The sequence below is a fragment of the Epinephelus fuscoguttatus genome, linkage group LG6 (assembly GCF_011397635.1).
Source record: "Epinephelus fuscoguttatus linkage group LG6, E.fuscoguttatus.final_Chr_v1".
In the NCBI taxonomy this organism is placed as follows: Eukaryota; Metazoa; Chordata; class Actinopteri; order Perciformes; family Serranidae; genus Epinephelus; species Epinephelus fuscoguttatus.
Window position 1 is genome coordinate 6,577,571 of NC_064757.1, and position 15,295 is coordinate 6,592,865.

General features: G+C 40.6%; 1 protein-coding gene across 3 annotated transcripts; it reads left to right on the top strand.

Moving 5' to 3' along the window:
• Nucleotides 1–2,514: 2,514 nt before the first annotated feature.
• Nucleotides 2,515–9,985, top strand: LOC125890972 (uncharacterized). 3 transcript variants are annotated; one of them, XM_049579923.1, is made up of 4 exons: nt 2,515–2,607; nt 2,692–2,750; nt 2,836–3,365; nt 3,445–3,583. In XM_049579923.1, exons 1-3 carry the CDS (start codon nt 2,540–2,542, stop codon nt 3,351–3,353), a joined length of 645 nt encoding a protein of 214 aa, XP_049435880.1. In that variant the 5' UTR covers nt 2,515–2,539; the 3' UTR covers nt 3,354–3,365; nt 3,445–3,583. The 3 variants fall into 3 exon arrangements, with proteins under 3 accessions (XP_049435880.1, XP_049435879.1, XP_049435878.1); XM_049579922.1 differs by lacking the exons at nt 2,692–2,750; nt 2,836–3,365; nt 3,445–3,583 and adding exons at nt 9,181–9,239; nt 9,328–9,857; nt 9,937–9,985 and having other exon boundaries at nt 2,524–2,607; XM_049579921.1 differs by lacking the exons at nt 2,515–2,607; nt 2,692–2,750; nt 2,836–3,365; nt 3,445–3,583 and adding exons at nt 9,011–9,094; nt 9,181–9,239; nt 9,328–9,857; nt 9,937–9,985.
• Nucleotides 9,986–15,295: the final 5,310 nt, after the last annotated feature.

Here is a 15,295-nt window from a genome sequence, read left to right on the forward strand (position 1 = left end):
GCAAAAATGTCGGAGTATGTCTTTTATAGAAGGCAATATGAGGAGCAGGTTGTCTGACTTTTTTATGTAGCAGGCTTCCTCACACTATCTACTGTACCTACCACCTGTGATATTTCAGTGTCTGTATCTATCCCAGTTCAAGTTAAAATGGATGAAATTTTGCATAGCGCCTTTCACAATAGCATGCACTGGGGCCCATCATAACTACCTTACATAACTGAGTGTCCTGCTTTCTACAAACAGTGTTATGGTTACTCTGTCCACAGTGTCAACATTTTAACTGGAACTACTTCATACTGAAGAAATAGGCCCCATGACATCCTGAGCCTGAGGAGCCTGAGATCTGAGATTTCCCTTGCCAGCGACTGCTTCTCTGTAACTGTTGTGCATATGAATAAATAAAAACAGTGATTCCTGACCTATTTTGCCTCGTGATCCTTTATGACAAATCAGGGCCAACTTATAATCAGAAGTTACATATTTTTTATGTTATATGTGCTCTCAAATGATTTCTACCATCTCAGTTTGCTTTTCTGTTTTATAGGTCTGTAGAGGTAAAGCTATCCCTTATTTCACTTGTTCTTACTGTGTATTTGTTGTTGTAAGTGCAATACATATTTTCTTCTCATCTTCTCAACATATATGTACATTTATGAGTGCAAAGGGGAATATATATATATATATATATATATATATATATATATATTCAAAATAGCCACCCTTTGCTCTGATTACTGCTTTGCACACTCTTGGCATTCTCTCCATGAGCTTCAAGAGGTAGTCACCTGAAATGGTTTTCACTTCACAGGTGTGCCTTATCAGGGTTAATGAGTGGAATTTCTTGCTTTATCAATGGGGTTGGGACCATCAGTTGTGTTGTGCAGAAGTCAGGTTAATACACAGCCGACAGCCCTATTGGACAACTGTTAAAATTCATTAAAATTCATATTAAATTCATATTAAAATTCATATATATATAAACAAGAAGAAAACAAAAGGGATACATTATAGATCAGTGATAGGTTTTTCTGTTTGAAATAGTCTATAACATGTTGCCATATTAAATAGAGCATATTCACCTTTCTTTTCAATTTAGATATCTTTAGCAAAGTTAAGTTCCAACAGTGTCACAAAGTATATCATATCAAAGCATGGTTATTTGACAGCTCTATCATAACTGCTTTCACTTGAAATACTGCCAGAACTGAGTCTGGTTTGAGTTTCTCCTGTAAAACCTCAGACAGAGTTTGGAATACCTGAGCAGTTCCAAAACAGATGCACCTGTCCACATCGATCACAGGATGGATTTACTGAAGGAAACATCTTGGAAAGTCTCAGTTTTGGTGAGAACAGTCCGTGTAATATTTTGAACTGCAACAATCCATGTCTGGTTCACACAGAAGAAGAATGACATGTTCTTGGGTCTTTCTCCTCCAATCTTCTGTGATTTCCACTTCCAGATCCTCCTGTCAGGTCTCTCTCAGATGGCCCAATGTGGCTGTACAGTCTATTTGTACCAGTTGCTTATGAATTTTATATACAGCTCCTTTAGTTAAAGGGTTGGACAAAAACAATGTATCTATTGTGGAACCAGGTAGCTCGTTGGGAAAGGAAGGAAATGTTCCTTTAACATAACTCTGAACTTGCACTATCTATCTGAAAAAATGTTCTTTATAGTTGACTGAATGTGGAAAAGATCTTGTCACTATGAAAGTTTCATAGGCTATAGAATGTATAGAGATACCACTTTTTTTCTTCTGCCCTATTTTTTTTTTTTTAATTCATTCAGTTTCCGTAGACACTTATCCTGTGGTGGGTCGTGGGGGGCTGGAGGGAGGCGCAGTACACCCTGGACAGGTCGCCAGACTATCACAGGACTGACACATGGAGACAGACAGCCATTCACACCTATGGACAATTTAGAGTCACCAATTAACCAAGACGTCTTTGGACTGTGGTAGGAAGCTGGAAAACCCCAACAAAACCTATGCTGACATGGGAAGGGCATGCAAACTCTGCACAGAAGGGTATCCCCGCCCTAGGTTTGAACTAGGAACCCTCTTGCCTTGAGCTGACCATGCTAACCACTGTGCCACCTTCTTTTGTTTATTATTTTGTGAATCACTGCCCTATGTATTATCCGGTCTGTAAATTATTTGTGGAGAAACAAGAGGACACTGTTTCAGGAAAGACATGTTGCAACTGATTTTATTAAATCCCTTCTCAACACTGAAAACCACAAACTAAATTCCATTGTACTGGGGTGGAAGCAGTAATCTCTCAGATACATATCCAAAACTTGAAAAAATAAAATCAAAACTATCTTCATGACTAGATACCACCAAAGGGAAGTGAGAGTATATGTATTTTTGTAACAGTATCATTTAAACTAGCATTAATATTACAGCCATGTAGTTAAATGCTGAAGCATGTTTCCTGGGAGGTTAACTGGCAAGGCCTAACCCCTCCTGGCCAGCAGCTGTCCCCAATCAGTAATCAGTCTGCAGAGTTTGGAGAATCCTTTTTAAGGAGCTCTCAGATGACACAGAAGCATAGCAGTGAACCTACTGTTGGCAAAATGGCTGGACTTTGTGGGCTGTCTTTGAGGTAAGTTTAAATATTATGTTTCTGCTTCTGTGTTTGCGTTGTCCTCTTTCAGGTGGCTGATCTGAGCATTGATTGCATTTGCAGGGTGTCTTGGATTTCATGCTTGCTGATCAGTAGTATATCTTGTCTCCCTGCACCAAAAGGTAATGTTAACACTCCAAAGAATGAACAGTTTAAATGTCAGATGGGTAACTTAAGCCTGAATTGACACCAGTTCCATGTTTCCAGGTTATGGCTCAAACAATCCCGGTCCTGCTCCTGGGGTCTTCATGGGCTGGCGGCCATCTTCTGGCTCTAGCTACCCAAATGTAGACGGTAGTGGCTCTACCTCTAGGATAAAGCTGGGCTCTGTGGGTGGGGGTGATGGAATGGATAGTAGCTTCTCTGCCCCCCAGGCTACAGGTTCTTTTAGCAGTGGGTATGCGTCCAGTGTTGGTTCTGGGTATGACAACAGTGGATATAATAATGTGGGTGTAGGCTCGGTAGGTGGACTCTATTACCCCAGCTCAGGTTCCACAGATGGTGAAGGTGATGTGGAGGACAGCCCTGAGCCTGTCCTCAGTGACGTGTCAGACCTGGAGCCAGTCTACTCATTCAGATCCCGCTCAAGCTACCAGCATGGAAGAGCCGCATTCTCCCAAACCCGCTACACTCCTGGAGATATCCTGTTCCCACCTCTACCAGCTGTCCAGAACAGCCCTCAACAACCCGTCAAAGCTTCAAACAAAGGCAAAGGCAGCCACTGAGCATCGTGAAAGGTAATACAATTTGGACACACTGCTAGAGACTCTATTTGACTTGAGCCAATTTTGATCTTTCTGCTTCATTCTTTTTCAGATCTCACATCTCCAGTGGCCTGACTTGATGCATCTTGAAGGAAAAATAAAATTCATACTTATCTGATTTTTCAGCTTGGTCTGTCATGTTACCATGAGGTTGAACCTTGTACTTTGGATTAAATGGCTAATAGTCCAGGAGAGTCCACTTCATTTGCATTAAGCTTTCAGGATAGGCTTTGGAGTTTGTCTCTAATGAAATGCATCTGGTAACCACATGTACATAAATCAATTCTCACTTGGTGTAATCACTTCTCCTGTTCATACTATCAACTAAAATGTGAATTTCTATTGCAAGTGGTGGGACACAATGGCACCGCATCCTCCATTCCAAAGTAAATTTGACTTCAAATGAGGCTTAAGCAGTTAAAGGTTGCCATCAGTGTGACTTCCCCTGTCTTACCATCCCTTCACTGCAGCTTGGAACAATAAACTGCACAATTATGCATGAAAATCACCCTTTGGCAATACATGACCTGCTTAATTGTGTACTAGTTATAACTTGGATGGGTAGATCCTGAGGGTAAAAAAAAAAAATCCCCTTTGCACTGGATCCTGTATGTTTAACTAATATGCAAATGCATGTTCAAACTCAATACTGACTGATGTGCTTTGTGTTCACACAAGGAAATGCAATGTACTGTGTCAGCACAATGTTGACTGGGAATGTATTTGTGCCAAAATATTCAAACTTGCAATATCTACTCGTGAATACAGCATGATTAACTGTGCTTATGTGCTGGCACTGGCAGTACTTGGTCAAGGAAAGATCCTGGTCTAGTTTAACCTGTTCAAATCAGTATTCTTTGGAGTCAACTTTAACCCGAGGCTGTCTTAGCTGTATAAAACTTAAAAAATCAACATTTTATACACATTTAGCTTGTTTTGGCTGAGGTCACTACCACCTGCCAGGACACGTATAATTTAAACACTATTGGAGGGGTAAACACATGCTTGTAATCTGTATCTTTTGGTGCATTGTGGTCTTGTAACTGTTTTCTCTACATTGAAAATGACCTCCAAGCAAAGGTTTTCTGACATACCTGTTTGACAATGAAAATTAGTCTGAGAATGCTGAGGACCCTGAGGCACCCTCCTGATGAGAATGAGACCCTTATACCTCCTGTTGTGTCTCAACCACCAGTTGACAGATTACTTTCCTCTCCCCACTTGAAGGCAGGGGAGACTTAGTGCTGCTAATTTGATCAAAAGGGTTCTGCGTCTCACCAGGTATGTTGTCAGCATGTCCAAGACATAAAATCAGCCTTTGAGCCTTTGATAAAACCATTAACCAAAAAATATGTTTGAGATGACAAACCTGGAGTGGAGGAGCATGTACGGGAACCGAGACTTGGATGTGGCCCACTCGCAAGCTTACATTAGGTTCTTCATTTTGATAAGAGTGTCCAAGTCAAGGCAAGGCAACAGCAAGCTTTTGGAGTGTTGACACTGGAAGGACAGCTTTTTTCCAGCCAATGTGTGTCTGGACACATTCCGAGTTTTCTCTCATATCATACACATAGACTGCAAATATAATGGATATATCTACTGGGATGTCACACATTGGTTTGTGGACTGCAGTGTTGAAGCCTCAGGTTTGACATGTCGGCCGTCGCCATTTGATTTTTTGGAGCCAGAAGTGATATTGAGTGAGGGGTCATTCTGTCTGAGAAGCTGAGGACACTATCTGCACACAGCCTGTAACACAAAGCAGCATTGTACTTAATTATGCATAACTTTAAGCCTTAATAAATTTGTAAGCAGGTGAGCTGTATAAAAATACACCCTCCTGTACAGTTGTTACAAATGTTGAAATAAGCTATAGAGACCAAAAGCTTTTGATACCAGGCTGTAAGCATGTTTATTTCTGCTGTAAAGCTGGACACTTTAACATGGGGGTCTGTGGGGATTGACTGGCTCCTGGGGCCAGCCTCAAGTGGCCGTTCAAAGAACTGCTGCTTTTGGCACTCCAGCATTGGCTTCATTTTTTAGCCATGGAGATTGCCAGTTGGTCATACACCTTGTGACAAATATGCAGCAAGACAGGACGTATAGGACAAGTGGGTCCTGCAATAACCCCATCTTTACAATGCAGGACCCAACATGACTTTGGATAAATGTGCGGCTGAATTTCATCGACGCTGTCTTTCAGACAATATGTACCAAGCAAACCAGACAAATCTGGTATCAGAATTAACACAGCATGTGATGCACAGTCCAGCTATGCTTGTAATATACAAGTGTACACTGGGAGCCCCCCTGGGGAACACTTGAAGAGAATCAGGGCATGAGGATGGTACAAGACATGGCCTAAGGACATTTTTTCACATTGTACACACTGGGTGAGGAACTGCTGAAACTGAGGCTTATCATGTTGGAAAGAGTATGAAAAACTAAGCCTGATCTTCCGCATGAACCCATTACAACAGCAAAAAAGATCTTTCTTTCCAATTTTAGGTTAATCAGTTATTTTATGGTGATTTGCATATTTTTTCATAGTCATGTAATAGGTTTACTACATGTATAAGGAGGGCTGGGATGTGTGTGTGTGTGTGTGTGTGTGTGTGTGTGTGTGTGGGTGGGTGGGGGGGTATCTAAAGGGTTATTTAGGTCTTCAAAAAAGAGACATCAAGAACTTGATACATTATGTTAATTAATCATTTTACTTGCAATCATTTTATGGATAAAACAACATATTTGAACATTTTTTCATCTGGTGTCAGTGTTACAGCATTGAGACAGCCCTTCTTAAAGTCATGACTTACCTCTTAATGAATGCTAATGTATGCCTGTGCTCAGTTCTTGTGCTGCTGGACTTAAGTGTGGCCTTTGACCAAACTGATATTGGCATTCTTTTAGATAGACTGAGAGGCCGTTTACACGTGGCCAGCTATTTTCATAAACGGACATTTCACCGTCTCCGTTTTCAAGAAGATCTTCATTTACACTTACCCGTGTATATATACACAACAGCATGCCAAACCTGTAGGTGGCAGTGTAATGAGAAGCTCAAGCCTTCCATGTATCCATTGTTACCATAGCAACATAGGACGCAGTTTTGACACAGGCGCAAGTTCCGGCCCATACTTTGACGTGGGCTGCCTATAACTCCGTTTATCTCCGTTTATCTCAGTTTACATGCAAACACGCAACCGGAGTTTTCCAAAATCTCCACTCTGGCCGGAGTTTTTAGAAAGACTCGTTTTCAGAGGAGAAATCTCCGTTTGCGTGTAAACGAAGGGCACAAACGAAGGAAGATGTCTCCATTTATCAAAATCACCGTGTACATGTAAACAGCCTCTGAGGCACTGTGTGGACATATCTGGTACTGCCCTAAACTGGTTCACTTCTTACTTGTCAAACAGGAAGTTTTGTGTCTCTGCAGGAAGTTTTGTGTCTCTGTTAACAACATCATGTCATCTATTTCCCATTTCAAGTACAGTGTGCCTCAAGAGTCAATCCTTAGTCCAATTTTGTTCTCATTATAGCCTACATGCTTCCCTTAGGTGATGTCATCCGTCCACATGATGTTTCTTTCCGCTGTTATGCAGATGACACTCAGCTGAACCTCCCTGTTAAACCAACTGACCTCAGCATGCTGAGTTCTCTACAGGACGTCTATATGATATATAAAAAATGGATGTTGTTAAATTTTCTTCAGCTCAATTCTGATAAAACAGAGATCCTTGTAATTGGGTCACAGCATATCACAAAACAAATACTGCCATCTACTGGTTACCTATCACAACACACAAAGCCTATTGCAAGAAATCTTGGTGTCATGTCCAGTAGTACTTTATGTTCTGAACAGCTTGTTCAATCATGTTTTTATCTCCTCAGAAATATTGCTCAAATATGATCTGTTTTAACTTGCTAAGCCTGCTGTCACTGTTGATTGGCAGGGGAGAATGGGTGGAAGGCTCAAGGATACAAAACAATAGAGGGGCAATTTAGAGTTTCCAGTTTAGCTGATCTGTTAGAGTGTGGGTGAAAACAGAGGCACTCATAGAAAACCCCACAGTAAACAAACCTATATAACCTTTTCATTTTTCTGCTGTTGGCTTTGGCTCAGTGGCACCCCGAAGAAGGGCCAGTGTGAGCCATGGCCACCCTCATACAATTTTTGGCTCCCTCTTGGAGGCTTACATTACCGTCTTCAAGAGGCTGTTGTATGCTAAGGCATAGGCTAAATAACGCACCAAAGTTAAATTTTAAATTTTGTCCAGGGAACAACTGGCATGGCCATTTTCAAAAGGGTCCCTTGAACTCTTACCTCACGATATCTAAATGAAAATAGGTTCTGTGGGTACCCACAAGTCTCCCCTAAACTTGAGACGGCTTGATCCATGTATATATTTTATTTCCTTGAAATTAATGTACTCCTTCATATTTGGCTGTATATTTGTCTTTTTAAGGAAAAGGACAACCAGCCTAATTGAAGAACAGTGAATCACCTAACATGTATACACATTAAAACAGTACTGTTGAAATGAAATGTTAACTGTACATGTATTGGGCTATGCACATCTGATAATTAGTAATGTTAACTGAAAAAAAGAAGTTATATCAGTATGAGTTTCTTAACTCTCACATTGACATAGTTTTCAGTTAGCCTATACACATCAATAGCATGATCAAATTCCTGAAGTTCAGTTATGGCTTTTGGTTTTGGTTTGCCACCCCAAGATTTTCAGTGGTCCTATCTGGCCACCCTATTTAAAAAAATCTAGGGGCACCACTGCTTTGGCTGAAAGAGAGGTCTACAAGTCTGAGTTGGAAGCCTGTTCTTTTGCACCACCTCTGCAGCTGAGCTGAGCTGTGTTGTACTGACCTGCACTGTTTGGTAGCTTCTCCACACTGCACTGGTCTTAATGCCTGTTTATGTTATATTTAGCTAAAAGACAGCTATGTCCTAACACAGATTACAGACAGGCAGTTCTATTTGCAGCTTATGTGCCTTGTTAAAATTTTGTGTCTTTTATATAGTTCTGTTTGAACATTTAAACTGCTTTTTGCACATCTGGTCGGGTGCTAAACTACATTTTGTTGTCTCAGTACTTTTACTCTTTATTGTGCAGTGACAATAAAGTTGCATCTTATCTAATCTTACACCCCCCTCTTCTGGCAGGTTTTTTGTGTGCTTATACATGTTTTACTAGTTAAATGGGAACACAGACAAAGGGCAGACAAATTAATGTCAACATGTCATGCCACTTAACAGAAATTGGAGCACTCACAATTACAGATACTGCTACAAAAATGGGTAACATTATACTGAGTGCTAGTGAGCTCTGTTTCTCAGCTCTTAAAATTATATGTGACCATTAGGATAAAGGCAGCAATGTCAGAGAGATATTTCAAAACCTGGAAAAATAAAACCAAAACTATCTCCATAGGTGGACACCACCAAAGGGAAATGACTTTTAAAAAAAAATGGGATTAATATTACAGCCATGTAGTTAAATGCTGAAGCATGTTTCCTGGGAGGTTAATTGGCAAGGCCTAACCCCTCCTGGCCAGCAGCTGTCCCCAATCAGTAATCAGTCTGCAGAGTTTGGAGAATCCTTTTTAAGGAGCTCTCAGATGACACAGAAGCATAGCAGTGAACCTACTGTTGGCAAAATGGCTGGACTTTGTGGGCTGTCTTTGAGGTAAGTTATCAAATATTATGTTTCTGCTTCTGTGTTTGTGTTGTCCTCTTTCAGGTGGCTGATCTGAGCATTGATTGCATTTGCAGGGTGTCTTGGATTTCATGCCTGCTGATCAGTAGTATATCTTGTCTCCCTGCACCAAAAGGTAATGTTAACACTCCAAAGAATGAACAGTTTAATAAATATCAGATGGGTAACTTAAGCCTGAATTGACACCAGTTCCGTATTTCCAGGTTATGGCTCAAACAATCCCGGTCCTGCTCCTGGGGTCTTCATGGGCTGGCGGCCATCTTCTGGCTCTAGCTACCCAAATGTAGACGGTAGTGGCTCTACCTCTAGGATAAAGCTGGGCTCCGTGGGTGGGGGTGATGGAATGGATAGTAGCTTCTCTGCCCCCCAGGCTACAGGTTCTTTTAGCAGTGGGTATGCGTCCAGTGTTGGTTCTGGGTATGACAACAGTGGATATAATAATGTGGGTGTAGGCTCGGTAGGTGGACTCTATTACCCCAGCTCAGGTTCCACAGATGGTGAAGGTGATGTGGAGGACAGCCCTGAGCCTGTCCTCAGTGACGTGTCAGACCTGGAGCCAGTCTACTCATTCAGATCCCGCTCAAGCTACCAGCATGGAAGAGCCGCATTCTCCCAAACCCGCTACACTCCTGGAGATATCCTGTTCCCACCTCTACCAGCTGTCCAGAACAGCCCTCAACAACCCGTCAAAGCTTCAAACAAAGGCAAAGGCAGCCACTGAGCATCGTGAAAGGTAATACAATTTGGACACACTGCTAGAGACTCTATTTGACTTGAGCCGGTTTTGATCTTTCTGCTTCATTCTTTTTCAGATGTGGCCTGACTTGATGCATCTTGAAAAATAAACAAACTTCAATTTCAGCTTGGTCTCTCTCCATGTTACTATGAGGTTGAAATTTGCCAGGCCTTACACTTTCTATAGGTCAGTGTTTATTTCTGTAAATTAAGTTTTTAGATTGTGACTTAGATAACTCTCTTAAAAAATTAGACTGAGCACAAGCTATTTACAGAGCTTCAGTCTCTGCTGAAAGGCCTGCTTCCAGCATTACAAAAGGTGCATTCAAAACTAAACAAACAATGGGAAAGTGTCAGTGGGGAAACCCAATTTGTCAAAGAATCTTCCAGTAATTTGTTTAAATGTAAATGCTGGAGGATGGAAAATCCAACTCCCTCTGCAACATTCACAGGAAGTCTGCTTAAAATGTGGTTCCTGCAGTTAGTGCATTCACTAGTTGGGTCAATCCAATTCTGTGTGAATCTCGAGCAGGGCCTATATTTGCAAAGCTTCCTTGTTAGAATTTCATTACTAGAAGCTCTTTGAACAAGTCAGACTTGTGAGGTTTCTTAGAATTTCCCCTTAAATTAGTCTTCCCACACATCTGATCAGAGCATCTTGGACAAAGGTTAGAGAAATATTCCTCACTCACTTACAGTGAGTAAATGAGATGCTACAAATTAGATGGTACAGAAATAAGGTCTTTCATTAGGGATAAGCACATTTCCCACCTAATGCTAAAACACCAGAAATAAAATGATCACAACACTAAAAATATGTGGAAACTTGGAAAAATGCAACAATGCACCAGCGACGACCTTGTTCTGTATTAACCTTCATCAGGAGGGATCACAATGACAAAATGGTCTTCCTTTAATGGTCTCATGGTGATGCAGTTCATTTTATTTCCACTGGGTGTCTACACCGTGCAGGCTCACAAAAGGGTGTGTCTGTGACAACCAATCGCATCTGTTAAAAGATGGGATCATACCACAGCACCTCACTAAGATGAAAGTTTCTGTCCCTTCCTTGATCAGTAGTTCTGAGAACTTTCCTAAATTGCTTTTAAGCTAGGACTTGTTACGCAAAGCTTTTAGGCTAAGTTAGGAGCTCTGAGTATATTCTGAATGTTTGTGAATACAGCCCCAAGTCCAGACCATACTCTCTTGTTTACTACTTTCAGCTTTGTTGCCCTCATTTTTAGCTGGATGTCTGTTCTATATATGTACACTGAAAACTATGCAAAATATGATATGCATACATTGAAACAGTCTTTGCTTGGTGTAATCATTACTTCTGTTTGCCTACTGACCATTTAAAATGTGCTTTTTCATTGTAAGCAGTGGGGAACAATAGCAGCACACTTTCTGTGCAAAACACACTCCAGTTCTGTCACCTTAAAGACTTATATTAAACAACTCAGTCCCTTGATACTCGAAACAACTGGTGAAGGCAATTTACAAGTAACATTAGGTGAGTGTTAATTTAGCTCTGGGGAAGATGGCATTTCATTTACACAAAGGATTTGGTTAAGGTTAGAATGATTGTGGTCATGGTTAAATGAACTATTTTGTTGAGGGTGTGCAAGGTACTGTGTATCAGTGTCACACAACTACTAGAAATCCTGGTTAGTTAAAAGGACGATATCCAATGGTGACTTTCAGCTTTTTTTAAAAAAAAAAATGCTGTTTGGTTGAAAAAAATCCAAGAATAGGTGGTTGGAAGTTAAATCCATAGTATTAAAAATCAAAGTCCCTTCAGCTTTATTACTATGCAGTCACTTTGGTGTAGTTTGCCGCAATGTCGGACGATGAGGTGATGCGGGCACTGTGTCGGACCATTGTGGTGAAGAGGGAGCTGAGCAGGATGGCAAAGCTTTGGACTTACCAGTCCCTCTATGTCCCGACCCTCACCTATGGTCATGAGCTTTGGGGAGTGATCAAAAGAATGAGACTGCAGATACAAGGTGCCAAAAGGAGTTTCCTCCAGCGGTGGTTGGGCTCAGCCTTAGAGATAGGGGGAGACATCGGGACAGACATCAGGAGCTGGGAGTAGAGCCACTGCTCCTTCGCAACTTAAGGGGTCAATTGAGGTGGTTCGAGCTCTGATCAGGATGCCCCCTGGGGGCCTCCCATCAGAAGTATTCTGTGCATGTCCCACTGGTAGGAGGCCCTGGGGTAGACCCAGGACATGCTGCAGGGATAACATATCTCATCTGGCTTGAGAACGTCTTGGGGTCCCCCAGGAGGAACTGGAAAGTGATGCTTTGGCCTGCTGCCCCTGCGACCCGGCTCCGAATAAGTGGATGAGTGGATGATAATGGATGGATGGATTCCATTTAATTGACTCTTTCTTTGAAAGAACTATAGTTATACTATTCTACTATAAGATTATAAAGACAATATTTTTCCTTTACAAACGTAAATGTAATTATGTTATGTTATATTATATTATATTATATTATATTGACAAAATGAATCAAGTTAAGTCACCTCAAGTCATTGTAGGGTCATTTTCAGTGAACTATATGAAAACGAATTGCTGCTTAAATGGTAGATGACACATTTAAAAATACTCATACTTAAAAAAAAACAGCCAGTATTAATGTCAAAGTATTTAGAATTTGTACTAAATTGGCAGCATGTCTGTGATGAAACCATTTAACATGACTCAGTGGTATCTATTTGTCAGCTTTGTTTGTAGATTTGTAAATATGCACGATTATAGCCAGTGGCTAATTTCCATCTTTAGTCCCTGGGGGCAGGTTGATGTTAAGATAATAAAAGTACAGTAGTCAGACAGATAAACAATAAGCATAAAACCGTGTACTCTTGACAGAACCAGAATTTGGGGAGCCATAAAGTGCTTGAGTGCTAAATTGTTTAGGTGCCAAAGTGCTTGAGTGCTAAAATGCTAGGTGCTGTAGTATCAAAACCTGCGGGTGTTACTGCATATTTTGACATATTTCTTACACACAGATAAGTGTGCAGATATTATTGCACTTGTTAAATGTACACAGATGTATTTGTGTACGCACTATTCACAGTATTCACCTACATAATTATATGTATTATATTGTACCTTTCCATTTAGGCTTTTGTACAATTTAATTCCATCAACTTGTACATTAACATTACCTAGTTTCTACTTTACATAAAACAGATTTGTTCATTCCTTCTGTAAACTGCTTATCAGAACTGTCTGATTTCTTACACTTACTGCCTTTTCACTGTTGTTAAATCATAATGGCTAATTCAAGCCATTTGTGTTGCACCACTTTCTTAAATGAAACGCAGACCCAAACACAACACAGCTGTAGTTCCAGCTAAAGGAAGAGTCCCCCAGAGTCTGACAGTTGGAAGAGAAAGCAAATAAACACATTTCCCAAAGTTTTTGTGCCACGATTTTGGTATTTCTTGTTTAAACATTTCTTATTTTCTATTGGCCAAAATCACAAATTTGCCTCATAGGGCTTTACAACCTGTAGCCTACAGGAAATGACACCTTCTGTCTTTGAACCCTTAAATCCAAGAAGGGAATAAGTATAGTAAATAATGAATATGGAATATGGATTTAGATAATAAGACTTTATTAGGACCTATGAGTATTCTGTTTTTACTTATTAAGCATCAGCATTTTTTGTTTTTGCTCTTCATTGCTTGCAGCCGTTAAAGGAAGCAGGTTGAATCAATAGCTTTGACAGTTTCTGGCCAGTAAACAGTTGACTCCCCCACTGTGGTTCCCCCACATCAGGATAACACACATTTTCCACAGATGCTCTCCATCTCTTATGTAAGATTGTTTGAAAGTGAAGTTGCAGGCTTTACTGAGTTTCAGGTGGGGGCGGCAATGAGACACTCTCAAGCTGTTCCATTTCCTAAACATGGTTTAAGAGGTTTTGTGAGTTATGTGATCACATCAAGAAGCTGTGTTTGGGGGGGGGGGGCATTGCAAAGCAGGACATTGCAAAGCAGGATTCATATAGAAACTAGACAAACTGCAAGAAGGAAATTCTTGGAAGATTGCATTTTGTGGGACAAATGATGCACTGGATAATTTTGTTGATGAGTTTCATATTGCATTACTTTTTCGCAAGACTGTTTGATTGCAAAAGGAAGCCTACAGGGCTACAAGGGCCATATATCACCCCCTCTGACGGGTCTGTTGTGTCAGCACTTCATGACTGTGAGAGTCATTGCATGCTTGCGAGATAGGGTGTGGTAATTAGCTTTTATTTATGGAAATTATTTATTCAACTTGTTTTTGGAAAATGCACTGTTTAAATCAAGTCAAGTCAAATTTATTTATATAGCACATTTCATACGGCAGGCGTAAACTCAATGTGCTTAAAGCACAACGTTGAGTGCTTTAAGGCACATCATGCAACTAATCTTATTTTTTTCTGTGTATGTCAGTTGATATTATGCTGTGTTTACCTGGTGTATAACCTGAATAACTTAATGCTTAATCAGTTTGTAACAAACTCACTGACAACAGCAGATGTGGGGCGCAGGAGAGCAGCCTGGTGCGATGTGTGGTCTGCTGTGTGCGCTGTAGCCTACTTCATGTAGAGACAAGGAGTGAGAGCATCCGGAGTAAAGGGGCCCACAGCTAAATTTTGCCCAGGGCAACACAAGACAACCAACAGAGCTCCAAGGAGGCCATATCATATACAGTATGTTTCCACTGCAGGATCAGTGGAGTAAAATGAAGGGAACAGAGGTTGAACAGCATGTACCATACAACAAGTTTCAAGTCCTTTATTGTCACTGACATTTAAAATCTTAGATCTTCAGTTCCCCCAGCAATGCTCATTAAATAGATAGATAGATAGATAGATAGATAGATAGATAGATAGATAGATAGATAGATAGATAGATAGATAGATAGATAGTCAAAATAAAGGAAAATATGATTCTTTATAACACTATCCACAAAATCTAAGATATAGTCTAATAATTAAAAAAATGTGGTAGACAGGTGTAGAATAAATAGATAAATACACTGAATGCAAACAGGAGTGTAGTAAATGTATGCATAATGTGAAGTAATACATTCATTCATTCATTCATCTTCTAACCGCTTCATCCTCTTGAGGGTAGCAGGGGGGCTGGAACCTATCCCAGCTGACATCGGGCGAGAGGCAGGGAACACCCTGGACAGGTCGCCAGACTATCGCAGGGCTGACACATAGAGACAAACAACCTGAAGTAATACATATATACTGTATATACATAGATGTAAACAGGTGTAAAACATGAGTTAAAGAAGCTATAGATAAAGTTACCATAAAACACCACTGCAACGACACACAACAACAGCTGTCACAGAATGCCCAAAGGCCATATTGATTAATGTCATGCAGAACATGTTTTGAATTATCATCAGTATGATAA